This window comes from Camelus ferus, chromosome 28 (assembly GCF_009834535.1).
Source record: "Camelus ferus isolate YT-003-E chromosome 28, BCGSAC_Cfer_1.0, whole genome shotgun sequence".
Lineage (NCBI taxonomy): Eukaryota > Metazoa > Chordata > Mammalia > Artiodactyla > Camelidae > Camelus > Camelus ferus.
In genome coordinates, this window is record NC_045723.1 from 4,324,023 (window position 1) to 4,343,716 (window position 19,694).

General features: G+C 42.6%; 1 protein-coding gene across 1 annotated transcript in view; it reads left to right on the forward strand.

Annotated features, from left to right (window-relative positions):
- Positions 1-19,694, forward strand: part of ACOXL (acyl-CoA oxidase like) — a 281,193-nt gene that overhangs the window by 181,052 nt on the left and 80,447 nt on the right. The window contains exons 17-18 of the mRNA XM_032469554.1: positions 11,655-11,764; positions 19,136-19,247. Of these exons, the coding sequence (XP_032325445.1) occupies positions 11,655-11,764; positions 19,136-19,247 (222 nt within the window). The remainder of the gene's footprint in view (positions 1-11,654; positions 11,765-19,135; positions 19,248-19,694) is intronic.

Genomic DNA, 19,694 nt, shown 5'->3' on the forward strand with positions numbered 1-19,694 from the left:
TGTTTCTTTTGATGTCTCTGGAGAGATGCTGAGTCACATGGACTGAGAGCAGGAGAGGGATTGGAGCAGAGAGCCAGGCATTTCTGACCACAGGACAGCCTCCCGCATTAGAGCACCTGACAACAGACGTGGCATCTGCCACAGCCCTGGTAACCTGCTCTAGGAAGGACACTTAGGTTGGCCAGGGAGGGCTTGGTCTCCGGGAGTGAGGGACTGAGACCCCCGTGTACATTAGCTTTGTGCTGGGGAGGGGGTGAGGCTGCCTGCTTGCCACCAGCTGACACATCCTAACAGGACACCTCTGGCTGACGTGCCCTGCTTTGAACCCAGAGCTTTCAGATGGCCCGGCATCCACACAGTCGTGGGGAAGGTGGCGCTGGCTGCCTCCACCTTGACCTTCCACTGGAGTGTTGGAATCAGCCTGTGTTGGGGAGGCTGTCCCTCTCTGGGCTGGATTCTGCTCTGATTCTGCTTATCGAAGTAGAGATAGAAATTTCAGGAGACCAGGGGACAGAAACTGGTCAGCAGTTTTTATAGGATCCCGCTGCTACCCGCAGTGCTTTCAGCCCCCCGCCAGAAGGTGAGACTCTTTAGCGAGCCTGCAGGTACTGCCGTCCCAGGATTGGGGCGACGTGGACAGAGTGGTCACGTGCTTCAGAATTCCTGCAGGCTTTACATACCTCCCTTTAAGCAAGATCCAAGGTCTTCTGACCCTTTCATTATTTTCCTGGGGCAGAGGTTGTAGGTCCTTGGTGAAATTTAATTACACCCTCCACCAAATCCAATTACTGCCCACACCCATGAAATCCCATTAGAACTTTCTTTTGCTTCATTAGAGATACCCTAGGATGGGTCCCGTCTTAATCCACTGTGGCGGGTTTCCTAGGGCCGATCAGTCAGAGGCTTTGCGTACAGTGTTCATTACTCTGCGAACAGATATGCAAAGATGCAAATGACCTACCACCTGACTCGCGTAAAGGCCAAAGCGAGTGTCTGGTTTCCTGTAAGAAAGCTAATTCCAGGAGTATTGTCCCAAAGATATTCAGATAATTTGTTTTTGTTTTGTTTTCCTTACTATTTCCAACTTTTGAAAATTTCAAGCAGAAATTTCAAGAGAAATTTGAAAGACTACTACAGTAACACTTGGGTATAGTCTCCACTTCCACATGTTAATATTTTGCTGTATTTAAATGGTTTCCTTCTCAGTCTCTCTATACATATGTTTGAGTGTGTGTGTGTGTGTGTGTGTGTGTAACCATTTGAAAGTTGCAAACGTCAGACACATTATCCCTAAAAGCTTCAACATTCATTGTCTAAAATAAGGGCATCTTCTTACGGAAACACAATCCCATCATTGCACCTAAGCAAATGAATAATAATTCCACAATACAGGATTATGTACTAAGAACTGATCAGAAACTTAAGGCAAATGAATAACATATAAAAGAAGGAGAAAAATGAACAAATAGAACTCCTAACACTGGGAGAAACCAAAACTAATTAATATCTCTGAAGATGTGTGATGACGTTGCATCCATAAAGCAAAAACACCCTGCATGACCAGGGAGCACTCTGAGAACCAAAGTGCATCAAACTATAGTAACCACAGTGCAGAGAATCATAATAAATTAAAATTACACATTTGCATAATTTAAAAAAAGTCCAGTGTCAGGGCCAAAGGATAAATTTGAGAAAACTTCTCAGAATGCAGATCAGCAAAACCAAGCGAAGGGAAGTCAAAGGGAAAAGCGAAGAGACATGGGTGATCAATCTGGGAAATTGATGCCATTCCTGAATGAGGGAGCAGAGAACACAGAGAAGCAGAGAAAATCAGGGAAATAAAAGATGAGCATTTCCCGGATCTGAAGAAAGGCACACGTCTTGGAATTGGCAGGACCCACTAGAAAAGGTCAGAGCCTCAGAACAGCCTGGAGAATTTCAGATCACCAAGTGAGGACCACGAGAGGGCCCCCAACCTTAGACTGAAAAAAAAAAACCAGATTACTTACTATTTACTAAGAAAAGAGCCAGGTTGGCCTCAGTCCTATGGGCAGCAGCGTGAGGGCCTGGAACGACACCTCTCCGTTCCAGTGCACCCCCGCGTTCCTGGGGATCTTGTTCACATTCAGATTCTGGGGTGGGTCTGGGGCTTCTGCATTTCCAGCAAGTTTCTAAGTGATGTTGACGCTGCTGGTCTGTGGACCACACTTTGAGTGGCGAGGGTCTGGAATAAAACGGAACAATGCCTTTAGAATTCAGAAGAAAGTTATTTTGAATGTAACATTTTATAGCTAGCTAAATTATTGATCAAATATGAGCCAAAACAAAGACTTACAGATATTCAGATGCTCAGTGAGTCGAACTGCCAAGCACTTTCTGAAAAAATTTTACTAGTAGGTGAACTGGAGAAAAGTGTAAAAGGAATTAAGAATTAGGCAGACATATATGCTTTCTGGAGGTAACCCAAGAGGAATATGTGTAAAGAAAGACCTGCCCAGTAGTGGCCCAGGACACAGTCAGTCCAAATGAGAACAGGAAGTCGGAAGGATCAAAAGCATGACTTCAAGAAAGGGATGAGTTTTCGGTTCAACAAATAGAATGATTATGAATCCGGAAGCTCTTAGTGATGATGGAAGAGGTGTATGGTTCTTCTTGAAACGGGGGAAAGTCTGTTAAGGCTCCAGGAAAAATAAAACTGCTCAAGAAAAGCATGTTCCAAATACGAAACAAAGCCATGACGTGAGACTCCTTCTGACCCTGACGTTTGGAAGCTGCTGCTTCTAGCAGAACAAAAGCTGCTTAAGGACGGTTATTTCTGGAGCGTGGTCTGGGAGGTGAGGGACTGGGCAGGAGACTTTTCCTTTTTATTTAAAACTATTTAATATGGCTTGAATTTCAAAAAAATTTTTTTTAATTCAAAAAAATGTGAAAAATCAAGTCTATTTAAAACTATTAAAAGAAATAGCCCATTTCTTAAATATAAAAAGTGAAGGAGGGAAGAGGAGGAATAAAAGGTACCAAAGAAAGGAAGGCCTCTCCCAGAGGAGAGAGGTCAGGGCATCTCACACACACACACACACACACACACACATACACACCCATATACACACACATACACCCACACACACATATACCCACGGTACACATATACACACACACATACACCTACGACACACACACACTCACATGCATACACACACATTACACACATACAAACATACACACATACCCACAATACACACATACATATACACATGCACACATACACACATGCACATACATACACACCCATATACACACACATACACCCACACACACACATACACCCACGATACACACACACACTCACATGCATACACACACATACACACACACTCACATAGATACACACACATTACACACATACAAACACACCCACACCCACAATACACACATAACATATACACATGCACACATACACACATGCACATACATACACACACACACACACACACACATACACACACGCACCCCACCCCTTACTCCTCAGCCCTGGAATTCTCCTCACCCCTGTCACTAGGGAGAATTCCAGATTCCTTTCCCAGACAAGCAGGACCTCGAGTGCTAGAACGGGGCCTTGGGATGGGGACGGTGTGGGCGAGGACTGAACCTCGGGCTGCAGAACCTGGACTCCCTCTGCCCTGGAAGGAAGCACACAGCAAGCCTGAAAGAGCATTCTCACTGGGGCCCAGCCTTCTGGTGCAGGGCCCTGGTGATCTGCAGGTGGAGATGTCAAGATGCCAGAAGGAGCAAAGTGCAGCTACTCCTAAAATCAGAGGTGAGGGCGGGGCCATTCAGTCGCAGAGCCTCGGAGCATCAGTCCTAAAGGCCCTGAGACCTGGCTGGCCACTGCAGGGGCACGAGGAGCTGCTAGGATGGGGGGTCTGGGCTGTGGATGACCGCTCTGCTTACCTGGAAGATCAGCTGCCTTCCGCTTCTGGGGGGCTTCTTGGAGAGAGAGAGCAAGGGGGTGGACTGGCGGCCCGATGCAGCAGAATCAGAGGCCGACAGTCCAACCGATCTTCCTGAAGCCCTACAGAGGGGGAACTACGCCCAGAATCACCCCTAGTGATGGCAGAACAAATCAGAGGGAGGGATGTGATAGGAGACCGGAGGTGGGAAGAGGGCTGCAGCAAGAGTAGGCTCGGGACCAAGTCTCAGCCTCGAGCAAAGAGGTGGTGCCCAGGCCAGGGTGGTGGCGTTGGCAGCGGGGCGAGGAGGGCAGCTTGAAGATCTGCTCAGGGGACAGAACTGACACTCAGCACTTATAAAATGTGATCCTTCACTTTCGGGAACTTGGAGGGACTCTGGGATGACACTCCAGGGTCGTTTGAACAGACCTTCTAGTTGTCTCTTCCAAATCCATTGACCATGAGAAAGCTGGTGCTAATTCTTTCAAAACCAGATGTTGCCGCATCTGATGATTGAAAGCACGCCTCAAGAACCCCAGGTGTGAGGCCTGGGAGGAAGGGAGCCTTGTGAATCCAGGCCACTTGCTTATCTGTGCTTCTGTGCTCCCCACAACGACTTCACTTTCTGCACAGATTCTAGGTTTTGCAGCAAGGTTGATTTGGGCATTGATTTTCAAATTGGGATCTATGAGTTCTTTACGAGAATGTGTTAATTGTTTTAATTTTCTGATCGTCTAAACAGAAACCGTCCCCGTGCGTTGTGTGGATTGTCTGGATAACGGCCGTATAACCATAAACGGCGGGGTTCCAGGCCTGGCCTCTGGGTCTGTAAGCCCTTGGACATCGGATAACACCAGGAACCAATACACACACATACGACACACACACATACACACATACACACACATACAGATACATACATACACCCACACACCCACATACACACACATAGTGTGGACCAGGAACCAACAAGGAAAGGACAGGTGTAGGTTTTTCTATCAAGAAAAAAAATGTGTTTGTGCCAAGTGAAGTCCGAGGGATGCTATTCTGCACTGCTGGGAGGAGGCGAAGTGAGGCTAATTCAGGTTCTGCTCCTGCATGGAGTAGCCCCGGCCAGGTCTTCGTCTGTCTGAGGCCGCTTTCTGTATTTCTAAAATGGGGCTGATAACCCAGACCCTGCAGGGATGGTATGAGGATTAAATGAAGGAACACAGGCAGGGTGTTCATGGCAGTTACCGGCACGTATAGTGAAAACCTCGGGACTGTTGGTCTGTTTCCAGTTTTACAGGGCCGCCACAGATGTCCGAGAAATGCGTGGTGAGGTGCGTGGTGCCGGGGCCTGGTGTGAGCTGGACCAGGCGAGGGGCAGTGTTTCCGGAAGCAGAGTGTCTAGATCAGGGTGGAGGGCTGGGCGCGCCCGGCGCCGGGGCAGAAGGTTGCCTTGCCTCTGGAGGGCGGGGAAGGCCCAGGCAGGGGGGCTGGGTGCGGCCGGGGGCCACAGCTGCTCGGGGTGAGAGCCGCAGCATGGGGCTGGAGGAGGCCTGAGTTAGCAGACTGGTGGCCCGCCTGGTGGTTTAAAGAGGCCTTTGGGGCAGATCAGTGAACAAACAGGGAGGGAGAGGGAGACGGAGAGGAAGGAAAAGCAGAAGGAGAAGGAAAGGAAGAGGGGAGGGGACAGGATTGTGGGGGAGGGTGGCGGAGGAGGGACAGGTAAGAGGCCCGAGGCCCGGGAAGAATTCCCTGTCCAGTCACCTGCATAAAAAACCACCTCCAACTTTCGTGACATAACCCCACGACCACTCTGTCCCCCTCCTGGGTTCTGTGCTCAGGAGTTCTGACTGGAAGCGGCAGAGCTGGCTCATCCAGTGCTTCCGGCCACTCCCCAGCCTCCAGGTGCTGACACTCTGGCCGGTCAGTGGGCTTACCATGAACCTCCGGATGGAAGTGGCTCCTCAGGCTGGTGGCCCAGGCCCTTCACGGCTAGCCCTGCCCTCAGCCTTCCTGGGGCTTCTCCGTGCCCCTGTGCCTTCATTTTTATATTTTTGGAGGGAAGAGGTAATCAGGTTTACCTAGTTATTTAATAAACTTATTTATTTTTAATGGAGGTACTGGGGATTGAACCCAGGACCTCGTGCGTGCTAAGCATATACTCTACCACTGAGCTGTACCCTCCCCTCAGCTTGTGCCTTTAAACATGCTCTTTCTGCAGCTGAAAACCCTCATCTCCCCACCACCCTTTCTCATTGTCAGAACTGAAGTCAAGTGTGAGTGGCTTGGTTCCAAGACCCCCCACCCCTTGTACCCACTGAACTTTACTCACCTCCATTGCCCACATCAGGTTACACGGTGGTGCTGTCTATTCCTGCCTGTCTCCCCAGCACACTCTGGGCTCTTGCATTCTCTTTGTACCCTCCATGCCCAGCACAGAGTCTGGCACACAGCAGGTGCAGTGCAGGTGTGGAATTATTAAGAATCCAGACTCTGGGTTGAAGTCCGAGCCCCATCACTTCTAGGCTGCATGACCCTGGCAACTTACTTAACCTCTCTAGGCCTCAGTTGCCTTATCCGGACAACGGGATGAGCCTGTTAACTCCCCAAAGTTGTCATGCAAATCAAATCAGTTATCCCATGTAAAGAGTTTGGAAGAGCTTAGCTTTAGCAGATGTTAAGGGAAAATGGTGGTTGTTACCATGAGGTGTCGGATCAAGGGATGGACTAATGAGTGAAGCTGACCCATGGGTGAAGCTTCCTCCACGATGTCTTCCCTGATCGTCAGAGTAAAGGAGTCTACTTTTGACTTGCTGTGCCTGACGTGTTCCCAGCAGATGCCACCAAGCAGAGCTGTTTGTGCGTGTGCTGGTCTCTCCTCCAAGACAGGAAGTCCCTGTGGGACAGATGAATATCTTTTTAATCCACACTATGCTCAACATGGACAGTAGATGCCTCATACATAGTAGGTGCTCCATAAATGTGGATGGAATGAAGCGTGGAAACCACAAAGACGCACTTTATTTTCCATTGGGAAGATAAGTTTTGTCTAGATTTAACTAAAAAGAAAAACCAAAAAACTAACCACTCAAGTTCAGTTGAGCGGTGCATGAATTTCTGCTTGGCTTAAGTCACTGCTTTGAATCCATGCATCCTTCTTAGTATAAAGTTCAAATCCATGTTTAAGGGCCAGCAGTTAGTCAGAGCATCATACATTTGGTCCCTGTGTTAATTTGAAGTAGTTCTTCCTCTCCTCAACGCCCCCTCCGTCTCTCCCTCTTTTCTTTTCTCTCCCCGCCTCCCCTCCCTTTTCTTTCCTTTCCTTCCCTTCCAACTAAGGAATCTTCAAAGATTCTCCTCAAAGAAATCTTCCCTCGATGGGATGTCCAGCATCTAAAAGAGGTAAATGGTTAAAATACACAGTGGAGAATCATGTCCAGTTGGTCTTTTCTTCATCCTCACACCCTGGATGCCACCTGAGCTGCCCTCAGAAACCTAGGGTTGCTGAATGTGGACGGAATAAAAACCCAGGACGCGTGTTCACATTTCTGTCAGGCGCTCCTCCTGGGACCTCGAGCTCCAGCTTCACAAGGTGAAATCTGTGCCATTGTGCGGGACCTCGTGCTCAGAAGGGCCCGGCTGGCTTTCCTGCTCTGTTCTCACCATCCTGAAATTCTTAATAAGTTTTGAACAAGGGGCCCTGCATTTTTGCTGGTCCTGCTTAGGGCATGATTTGGGACCCCCGGGCCACATGGGCAGCTGCTTTGAGTGATTCCATCACCCGACATGCTCCAATCCTGAGTGCAGCCCCACTGCTTGGCTTGTCCTGTTGCATCCTGAGAGGATGACGTCTGGTGGCTTTTCCTTAGAGACCATGTTTTCTGTCCTAATTGACTCCAAGTGTTTCTCCTTTGGCAAGCAGACATTACTTGTTAGGCTGTTTAATCCAAGTTTCAGTGTAGCTGGCATAAATCCGTGAAATACTTAGTGCGTAGAAATGTTAGTTGCTTCATAGATGCCTTGAAAAGCCATTCAACCTGAAAAATGATTTTTATTGATGCTACGTAATTGGTGTTTCCTGATGCACGTGATATTTGTTATAAATGCATGTCTATGATGTCATTATTCTGCATAATTGCTTAGGCTCATGGCTTCCAAATGTTGGCTGTAGATTTGCTTGATTCTTTCTGCAGATGGGGTCTTTTTCAACAAGCAAGAACAAAGCTTTCCGGCTGCTCAGTCCCCTAGAGTTCTCTTAAGAAAAGGGATCCTGGAATCTGAAAAAGAATATATTTTATATACATTTATCAAACTGAATCACTTGGCTATTCACCAGAAACTAACCCAACATTGTGAATCAGCTACACATCAGTAAAAAGAAATAGATACAAATTAAAAATTAAAAAGTGGGGCTTCTGAGCAGGAGCAACAGGCCTCAGTCACTGGGAATTAATCAAGTGTCTAGAAGAAAATGAGGAGTATTCACAGTAGAACCAGAAAACTGTGTGCATAGCCACACAAAAAAACCACCACCATCACAAACACAGGCACCTAGAAAGAAATAACATCACACATTGCCTTAAGAAAATCTGGTGCAAGTTTTCAAAACACCAGACGTAGATAAGGGTGTCCTTACTTGTACTGAAAAAAAATTATTTTATTTTATTAAATGCGTTTATTTTACTACCGGGTTTTTTATTTTTCTGGATTCATTTTTAAGTAATGAAATCTCTACTACAACTACAACATACGACGTATAAAAATGTTAAGTTTCCTGGTTTTGATCATCACCATTGCTATATGTAAGATACTGCTTTGGGGGTAATCTGGGTGATGACCAGACAAAAACCTCTCTGTACTGTCTTAATTTTGCAACTTTTTGTGTCTATAATTATTTTCAAATAGAAAGTTAAAAATTATATATATATATATAAATATATATATATAAAATTATATGTATATATACACATGAATATGTACTATAGAGTATATTATAATGTATTCAGGAACACATCTGTGAGGTCAAAGCAAACACGTCTTCATTGCATGCTCAACTGAGATGGTGACTGATCTCTCTTTGCCTCTTCTTGGTCATTTATCAATAAAGTGTTGAATTTAGAGATTGCCTCAACCCCAGGATAGCTGGTAGCTTCAGTCAGTTAATCTTTCACCAAAGGGCATCAACAGCAGAAAATAAACTTCTTTTAAAAATAATTTTTCCTTGTCTCATGACCTAGGAAAAGAGGACAGATTCCAAAAGCAAGGGGCAAAAAGGAAGAAGAAAGGAGCAAAGATCTGTGATATCAGCCAGACCCCAGTGTGTCTATCTTTTCAATTTAGCACCTAAACTGGATGATGATGTCCTTGTAATTTTAAATCTAGAGTGAGTTGATTTTCCCGGTGTAAGTTGCTGAAATTGGAAAGGTAGATGTAGTGACAAAAGTTAAACGAAATGATTAGGGAACTGATAAGGTCAGATGAGATACTGAGCACAGGAAGGGGCCTTATTTATTCACTCACCCATTCAGGAAGGTTTCCTCAGCTCCCAACTCTGGGTCACGTGTTGTTTAGTGGCACAAAGATGAACAAACTCTGACCTCCAGGCAACAGCTGGACAGGAAACCCACAGCAAGTTGTGCTCTGTGTCATGGGGTAGCAATAAACTCAATGTGGAAAAATAAAGCAAGTAAAAGTATAGAGGAGAGGGGTGGGAATCAGAGAGAGCAATTTTTAATGCTTGGAATATTATTGCTCTTGTAACAGGAGGGAGATGGAGTTAGAGCCATCATCAATTTAATAGAGTAACAAAAGACAAAGAATGTGAATGTGAATCCCAGGGTTGTCTGTGAAACTGAACTTGATTGCTATATCATTTTAATTTTAATTCTTGTCAGTTAGTTAATTTCCCCCATTTTCCCCATTGCTAGCAGCGTTTGATTTTCACACTTGCTTTGTGTAGCAGCAGCCACAAAAATGTTTACATCCTTTGACCCATAATACAGTGATCCTCAAACTCATTGGCCCTCTTTTTTCATAACAAATATTTTGTGACATCCTCTTTACTATCCTGAAATGAAATCTTGGGTAATGTAACCTATCCAGAGACATGATTTCAAGAATTCAAGACAATACTTCAAAGAAACAAAAGGAAAGTGTTGTGTAATAAATATGACAACATAGCAAGACAGAACAACACCTGCCTCTATACGTGGAGTGCCCGTGGCATCTCCAGTGCAGACTGAAGCCCAGGCTGTGGACCAGTCACAACTGGGAACATCACAGCAGCTTACACGTCACTGGCCTAAAGCCAGTCCTATGGCCACCTCAAATTCAAGAGGGCATTTAACTTCCCACAGGCCCTAGTTGGGGAGAACCTGAGAGCTTTAGTGTCAGAATTGGGCTCTGGTCTATCAATTGGCTGCATGTGTTTGACCATGTGGCATTCGACAGGACGCTGGTTGTGACACGGTCCTCTACTGCTTGAGACTGTCCTATGTATTTTACACCTGGCTCTGCCCACCAATGCGGATAACATCACCCAGGCAAACGTGCCTGGACAGGTTCCCAGCATCCCTCTCGTAGTCAGAGTGGCCCTCTTTAAGAACCATTGCATCAGTCAAACTCATGGGATTTATTCTCAGGTAACAATCAAAAAGGGGACAGTGCTTTATGTCTGAACATTGATATCAAGGTTATTAATGACAGCGCAAAATTGGAAACAACCTAAATATCTAATTGATTGGAAATGTTTAATTAGCTAGGATATTCCCCCCCCCAAAATATTGTACAACCATTAAACAGTTAAATAGAATCCAAAACAGCAATGAGAACCAAAAAATATCGCTTATTGTATACTACTGATTGAAAACATACATAACATTTTATGTAATCTCTATAAAAACATGGATGTATGTGAAACAAAGAAGGAATTATTCTAAGACTGGTAGTCATTTGATGATGAGTCAGCTATTTATTACTGGGTAACAAACCACCCCCAAGTTTAGTGCCTTCTAACAACACTCTGTTGGCAGTTTGGGCTGGACTGGGGCAGTGTGATTCCTCTGCCGGCCTGGCCTGGGCTCACTCCTGCTGGAGTCAGCTGGAGGGAGACTCTGCAGGGCAGGCTGGTCCAGGGGGGCCTCACTGACATGTGTGGCAGCTGCTGCTCGCTGTCAGCTGGGCTTCTCTCGAGCAGCCTGACCCTGGATGTCTTCTTTGAAAAAACCTGGACAAGGATGTAGTATTTTAGGCCCACATTATAACTTTCAGACTGCTGAGGAAGGCGAGTGATGGAGATTGCTTTATGTGTACATTTCAGCATGATTCCCCAAAGGCCTAATTGGCCACAGAACATCGGAGGCAAAAAAGAAACCAGCCACCTATCTGGTCCAGAGAAGGCAAGTCCGTTTCATCTGAAGTGTCAACTAGAATGGCTGGCCCTGGGACTGCAGTAGAGGCTGACGCCTCAAGGGAAAGAGAGAGCAGTAAGTAGTTAGCTAGTTAAGGTGCCACGAGGACGGAGGGAGAGTGGTCAGGTAAGGGCACACCCTTGCCATGGGGAAGTGGAGGCCCCTGGAAGGATGAGTCTTCTGTTTGATTCCTCCCCAAGAGTTGGCTAGAAGCAACTGGACCTGATCTTGCTGCAGCAGTTAAAGACACTCTGGCATTTTTTCCATTTTTGACAAACGTCTGACAAATGGTAAACTCTTTGCGCAGGTTGTGGTACGGGAGCTGCTGGCTCAGTACAGCAAACAGTGTGAAGAAAGACCGCTCTCGAGCCTGCTCCGAAACTGGGCCGACTCGGTGGGTGACAAGCTGAGAACCAGGTACGTAATCCCTCGGGCTGCCAGCATCCTTGGCCCTCGGGGTCTTATTATTGAGCTGAATATATAGAGCCTTGCCACGGCACAACTCACTCTTGTTTAAATTTTAAATATCACTGTGTGTAAAAAAGAAATGAATATGTAACTTCAATACTCACGTATAAGCGGTCCAACTTAAGAACCAGAACATTGTGAATTCTGTTCTTACTACATGCATTCCTCCTTTTTGGCATGTTCACTGTTCCAAGGACTTTACAGCTTTTACTCCTAAAAACCCCATGAGGTAGGTTTTTATTTCCATCTCAAAGATGAGGAAGCAGGCCCAGAGGTTAAGTATTTTGCCCAGGGTTACTTGTTAATAGGTGGTAGAGCTAGGATTTGAAAGATGATCTGGCTTCAGAATCCAAGCTTTTGGTTGTTTTCATTGATTTTTTAGTATTGTCTTTAAGCTTGATAAATAAGGCGTACTGTGTGTGGTGTTCTGTAGTTTCCTGTTTTCACTCAATATTTTGTTTCTTAGATTCAGCCAAATTGTTATGTGTGGCTGAAGAGCTTCTATCTCTGATCATATTTTATCATGTGTCTCAGCTGCAAGTTACTTATCCAGTCTTATCTCCAATGTCAGTGGATAGTTGGGTTGTGTTTTTGATATTTTGCACAATGCTCTTATGAAAAATCTTGTGCATGTCTTCTGGGGGAACATGCGCAAGAATTTCTACAGGGCTTTCAAATTTAGTTGTCTTGACTCAGAGTGAGAAATACATTTAACATCACCATGGACACCGACACACCCACAGAATCCCCTGCTCTCCCCACCACGGACACAACTGAAGCAAACATTTCAGGAAACAATGTCATCCTGTTACTCATAATGCTCTCTGGTATTTTTTAATTTAATTTTTTACTGATCTCAATCCCATGAGCCATTAGCAATTTGCAACGTGTTGTTTGAGAAACATTCCTCAGTGGCATGTATTACGTGGGAGTGAAATTGTTGTGTTGTGGGGTATGCCAGTGTTCAACTTGACTCGACAGTGCCCAGATTATTTTTCAAAGTGGTTGTGCAAATTTATATCCTCTCCAGCAACATGTGTCTTATGGAACCAGCACTCAGCATTAGCAGACTTCATTTTTGACAATATAAGAAAAAGATCTCTCACTGTGACTTTAAATTGCATTTTTCTTATTACTGTCATAGTGGAGCTTACTTTCACACGTCTGTTTACCATTTGTATTTCTTCTTATGTGAAATGCCTGTGGTGCCTTTTGCCAATTTCTCTGTTTTTCAGTCTTATTCTTACTGATTTTTGGATGTTATGACTATCTTCTCCGAGTCTATGGCTTGGCTTACATTTTCTTTATGGTATATTTTGATTAACTTAAATTCTTAAATTGCAATTGAATTTATCAGTCTTTGCCTTTATATTCCACACTTTCTGTATCTTGTCTACTTTGGCTCATGATATGTATTTTTTTAAAATTTTGAGAGTTTCACCATTCACATTTAATTTTTGAATCCATCTGAAATTTTTGTCTATGGTGTGAGGAAGGGATCTAATTTTACTTTTTTCTCCCCTAGGGATTCTCAGTTATTTCAGCCCCATTTACTGAATTGACTGTCTTTTCCCAGTAATCTGGAATGCTCCCTCTGGCATTTATTAAACTTTTGTTTATATAGGAGTCCATTTTGGGGCTATTTTGTTCCTAGTCTGTTTGCATGTTCTTAATCCAACAATACACTGTTTCAATTCCACTCAATTTATAATAGTATAAAAGTATTATGTAATACATATTATATATAACATTATTGTATTATATTATTATATCTGAAATATAACTCAGACCTGTCTGGGTCTTTTGCACATCCATATAAGTTTTAGAGTAAGTTTGTTAAGTTCTTCCAAAAAAACAAAAAACCAAACCAAAAAAACCCCCCAAAAAACTACATACACCAAAAGGGCAAAAAATGTTCAATATCACTAATTATCAGAGAAATGCAAATCAAAACTACAATGAGGTATCACCTCACACCAGTCATTATTAAAAATTCCACAAATGATAAATGCTGGAGAGGGTGTGGAGAAAAGGGAACCTTCCTACACTGTTGGTGGGAATGTAGTTTGGTGCAGCCATTATGAAAAACAGAATGGAGACTCCTCAAAAAACTGAAAATAGACTTATCATATGATCCAGCAGTCCCACTCCTGGGCATATATCCAGAGGGAACTTTAATTTGAAAAGATACATGCACCCCAATGTTCATAGCAGTGCTATTTACAATAGCCAAGACATAGAAACAACCTAAATGTCCATCGACAGATGACTGGATAAAGAAGTGGTGGTATATTTATACAATGGAATACTACTCAGCCATGAAAAAGAATAAAATCATGCCATTTGCAGCAGCATGGATGAACTTGGAGATAGTTGTCCTAAGTGAAGTAAGCCAGAAAAAGAAAGAAAAATGCCATATGATATCATTTGTATGTGGAATATAAAAAAAGGCAAATGAACTTATTTATAAAGCAGAAACAGACTCACAGACATAGAAAACAAACTTATAGTTACTGGGGGAAAAAGGGGTGGGAAGGGCTAAATTGGGAATTCAAGATTTGAAGATACTAACTACTATGTATAAAATAGATAAATAAGTTTCTACTGTATATCATAGAGAACTATATTCAACATCTTGTAGTAACCTATACTGAAATATGAAAATAAATATCTGTATTTATATGTATGGCTGAACTATGATGCTGTACACCAGAAACTGACACAACTTTGTAAACTGACTAGACTCCAATTAAAAAAGAAAAGAAAGATTTTGGGGTTTTCTTCCCATAAACATCATCTGCAACTAATGATGTTTTATTTCTTCCTTTCCAGTTATTACTCTTTTTTTTCTTTTTTTGGGAGAAGATATCTCATTCCTGGTTTTGAAAAGAATTAGTTTAATATTTCACTATTAAGAATGACACTTGCTGAAGTTTCTGATAGACACTTGACTTCCTACAGAGGCTCGATTTATGGTTATTTTCAATGTATTTTTGTCATTATTGGATGATGACTTTTACCAATTTTACTACAAATGATTTTTTTTCATTTGTTAAATTATCTTATGATATTTCTTCTTTAATCTGTTAATTTGATAAATAACCCTTGCATGTTTAAGAAACACTCCATTTTGTTATGCTGTATTATCATTTTTATATTTTCCTGGGTTTGACTTGCTCGTGCTATTTTTACAGTTTTTATATACTCGCTGGCTATTCTGTCCCTTCTTCTACTTCCTTGGTTTGGATTTATATCAAGTTTCACTGGTCACATCATTTTAGGGGTAGTTTCTTATTCTGTGGAAGAATCTGATGAGTTATTTGAAAACTGTCTGGGCCTGGGTAATATTTAAAATACTGATTCAATTAGTTTAAGGCCATTTAGGCTTTCTCTTCTTGTGTTAGTTTTGGGAAGTGGTATTTTTCTAGGCATGTATCCATTTTGTTTTGAATTTATTGGTGTGAGATGTTTTTCATGCTATTCTCTAATTAACGTTTGCACTTCTGCTAGGTCTATAGTTATGTCCCATTTTTCATTCCTAAAAACGATTCCTTGTGCCTTCTCTCTCCTTTGTTGTTGTTGTTTAATCTTACCAGGTATCTGTCTAGTTTATTATTTTTTTCCGAACAACCATCTTTTTCCCCTTGGTTGGTGCTCTGTCATATCTCTGCTTTCTGCTCCTAAGTATGCTGTCTCCTTTATTCTACTTGTCACGAGCTTATTGTGTTTTTTTTTTTCTTTTGTGTATTTTTAAAGTTATTATTTTTATTTGGAGGGAGATTTTGGTCTTCATGACCCAAACGCATTGAACCAATTTCCAAGGAAATGATTCATTAGAAAGTATAAACTTACAATCCTGTTGAAAACATGGGAAACACAGTGAATGATAGTGTGGGCTTTTTTTTTATATCTGTTGGCATGAAGTGAAATTGAGAAATCTGTTATCTGTCCTTTTTTCCTTTAAAAAAAAACCCTGCTGCTCAGGTTCCTGTTTATTCAGACTAGTCTATCTTAAAGCTTGAAACATCAGCTGCCACATCTGAGGACTGTTTCACTGAAGTCTCCCTTGGTTTTGTCTCAGTTTGTCCTTTTACACTCTACGAAGTCAGTGCATCTTTTTAATATTTCCAGCCCTGAATGGGCATTTTATAGTACTGATAGTTTTCCCCACTATTTTTTTTGTTGAAAAATTTCCAACATAGAAGGAGTTGAAAGAACAGTACAATTCCCATCTGAATCAGTTCCATCCATTCAGGAAACGTGGTCCCCAGCTAACTACAAATCATCTGCCCCTCCATTTTTTTGCCAGATAACAGAGCAGGGCTTGTTTCCATCATTTCGAAAGCAAAACAGACGCTCAGCCATATGCAAATCTATATTCCTAGCAAATCTTCCAAGATAGACTTGAGATGTGCCAAAGGCAGTATTCCAATTGTAAATATTTGGAAAGTTCCAGTCCATTTATTTTTTTGTCTCGGTTATTAACCTCCAAAACAGTACACTTCTCTCTCCCACACATCCAGGTTTTACTGATTCAGTTTGGCTGTGTTTATCTCCTCAAGTCCCAAAACCTCACTCTTATTTTTATGTATATTAAGAAAAGCCTTTGTCCTCCAACACCTTTCCATACACACAGTGTACGGGGCACTTAGCTCTCAAGTGTTGATGATGTGGCAGTGACTGGGCTCTCAGCCTTCCTGGAGCGTACAGTCGGATGGCAGTCATACTGACAACTCACGAGAGAAGTACCCAGAAGCAAGTGGGGACGCGAGGAAAGATGGGGTGAGAACTCGCTGAACTCCCTCCAAGTAGGCAGCCATTTGTGTGGATGCTCAGAGGCTCCAGGAGACTTGAGGAGGAGGGCAGGACTTGGCTCTGGGAGGGGCTGGACCTGAATCTGCAAACAGCTCTGTTGTGCCCTTTCTTGTCCCAGGGAGGGTCGCCTCTCTCCCTCCCACAAGGGGCTGCCACCAGAGCCCTCACCCCCTTATCAGCCCGTGGATCCCTAGGGGGCTGTGGGGGCTGAGGAAAGTCATGATTCGGCATTGGACTTGAATGTTTTGCCTTATATACTATGGCCATTCTCAAATACTCAGGAAAATTGAAATAATTTTAGGGAACATTCACATACCCACCAATGAGATTCAACTATGAACATGTTACTGTGCTTAGTACATATCACGTATATATCTCCCTATCAACCCCTCAGCCCACCTTTCCGTTCATCTTTTCTTTTTGGTGCATTTTATTTTATTTTAAATTTTTAAAATATATATACATTTATTGAAGTACAGTCAGTTTGCAATGTTATGTCAGTTTCTGGTGTACAGCTCAATGCTTCAGTCATACACAAACATACATATATTCATTTTCATATTCTTTTTCATCATTAATTACTGCAAGATATCGAATATAGTTCCCTGCACTAGACAGCATGAACTTGTTGTTTACCTATTCTATATACGTCCGTATCTATAAATCTGTAACTCCCAATTTATCCCCTCTCACACCCCTGCCCCCGTGGTAACCATAAGTTTGTTCTCTATGTCTGAAAGTCTGTTTCTGTTTTGCAAATTCAGAATGGCCATCATTCAGAAGTCCACAAAAAATAAATGCTGGAGAGGGTGTGGAGAAAAGGAAACCCTTCTACACTGCTTGTAGGAATGTAGTTTCGTGCAGCCATTTTGGAAAACAGTATGGAGATGCCTCAAAAGTCTAAAAGTAGACTTACCATATGATCCAGAAATCCCATTCCTGGGCATATATCCAGAGGGAACCTTAATTCAAAAAGATACATGTACCCCAGTATTCATAGCATCACTATTTACCAAGATATGAAAGCAACCTAAATGTCCATCAGCAGATGACTGGATAAAGAAGTGGTGGTGTATTTATACAATGGAATACTACTCAGCCATGAAAAAGCATAAAATAATGCCATTTGCAGCAGCAATGGATGGACTTGGAGATTGTCATTCTAAATGAAATAAGCCAAAAAGAGAAAGAAAAATACCATATGATATCATTTATATGTGGAATCTTAAAAAAAAAAAGACAAATGAACTTATTTGGGTCTTTTAATGACTTACTTCTCAAGGATGTGGGGAAAAGAGAGGGCAGGGAGTAGCTGAGCTATGCAAAACCCCAAATGTGAACTAACTCCTTAACTGTCTATCTAAGTTCTAAAGACAGAAGCTTTTTGGGGAGGTGGGGAGGACAAAATCAGCGCAAAAGACAGAGTCGCATGGTGAAAAGCCCCCAGGTTTTTGACGAAGACTTGAGTGTCTTGTGTCTGTGTCTAAGTCTCTTAACTCCTCTGTGCCTCAGTTTCCTCATTTGCCAATGGGAAGATGGAAATTACTACCTGCTGAAGAAAGTCACATCTCTGTGGCACGCTCTGCCCTGGGCTTGCCCCCACCCCTCTCACAGCCCTCTGGGGCTCCTCTTCTTTTAAATACCAGTGTCCCCGAAGGTAAAACTGAGCTGGGACCTGTTCTGCCTGTGTGCCATCGAGCAAGTTACTGAATCTCACTGAGCCTCGGATTCTCAAACTGTCCATTGGATAATTATAGTGTCTGCATCATAGAATTATTGAGATTATTGAGTAATTCACAGCAATTCATTATCCATAAATTTATAATATATTTGGGAAATATTATTCATTGCCAAATATTTTGTGACAAATATATTTAATTACTGATATTCATCTGTGATCATTATTATAACAAATGCCCAACAATGTTGAGTAAATTATTGTAAACCTACTTGATGCAGATTATGTGGCTACTAATGAAGAAAGACTGTAAAATACTGAACATTACTTATAATACAATAGTTAAGTGGTACAAACTATTATATATAAAATAAGATAACAAGGATATATTGTACAACACAGGGAATCTAGCCAATATTTTATAATAACTATAAACGGAGTATAACCTTTAAAAACTGAATCACTATATTGTACACCTGTCACTTACATAAGATTATATATCAACTATCTTCAATAAAAAAATTTAAGGTAAATAAAATTGTTTTTTAAAGGTAAAAAATAATAAGTAGAAGAGGCAATAAGTCAAATTATCTTTACATCATAAGGACAACCACACAGAGTAACTAGATCCAAGCATGCATCTGAAAAATCCTGAAAAAGCACGAATGCAGCGAGTGGGAGGAGCAAGGGCATGATTGTGCGTTCTTACACTACTTATCTGTTGGGAGGAAATTCTTTTTGAAAAAACAATCCCTGTCTGTTTCTTTCAGATGAAATTCTTTGCTAAGGACAAACTAATAATGATGATCACTGTGTTTTTCCTTCAGTTTCCTGGCATTTAACGTGGACACAGTCAGCAATCTCGCCTTCCTGTTGAAAGCAGTGAATTTTCGCGAAAGGGTTCTCCAGCGGGGTTTGGTGGCCAGAATTTATTACAAGGTAAGGATGCAGTGTGTTGTATTTTCCCCTTTGACATGTGTTTAAGGCACATTCTTGCTGGTGAACTATCTGCGAAATGTAGTAGAGGATGAGTCAGCATGATTACGAGCTTCTGGAAATGGCTCAAATTCCTACGAGCCATTTTGCATATGACAGCCTTGCTTGCTTTGCTGGCCCTCATGCTTGTGATTAACCCTTGTGCGTCATCTTTTAGAATGTCACCCGCAAGCATCATCTGGCTGCCATGGGAGTTGATGAGTGGGGTAATTTTTAGCCCTTATTTGAACTGAAGCGTCATTGTCTATATTAATGAATACAGTGTTTTCTCGAGCGGGGATCGGGGGTAGGGGTGCATCAGGTATATGTAAAAATTAACCATTGGACTAGCCTGAGATGAACTCTGTTTCCTATTAAAATGCCCATGATGCTCTGCAAGATCATAATACC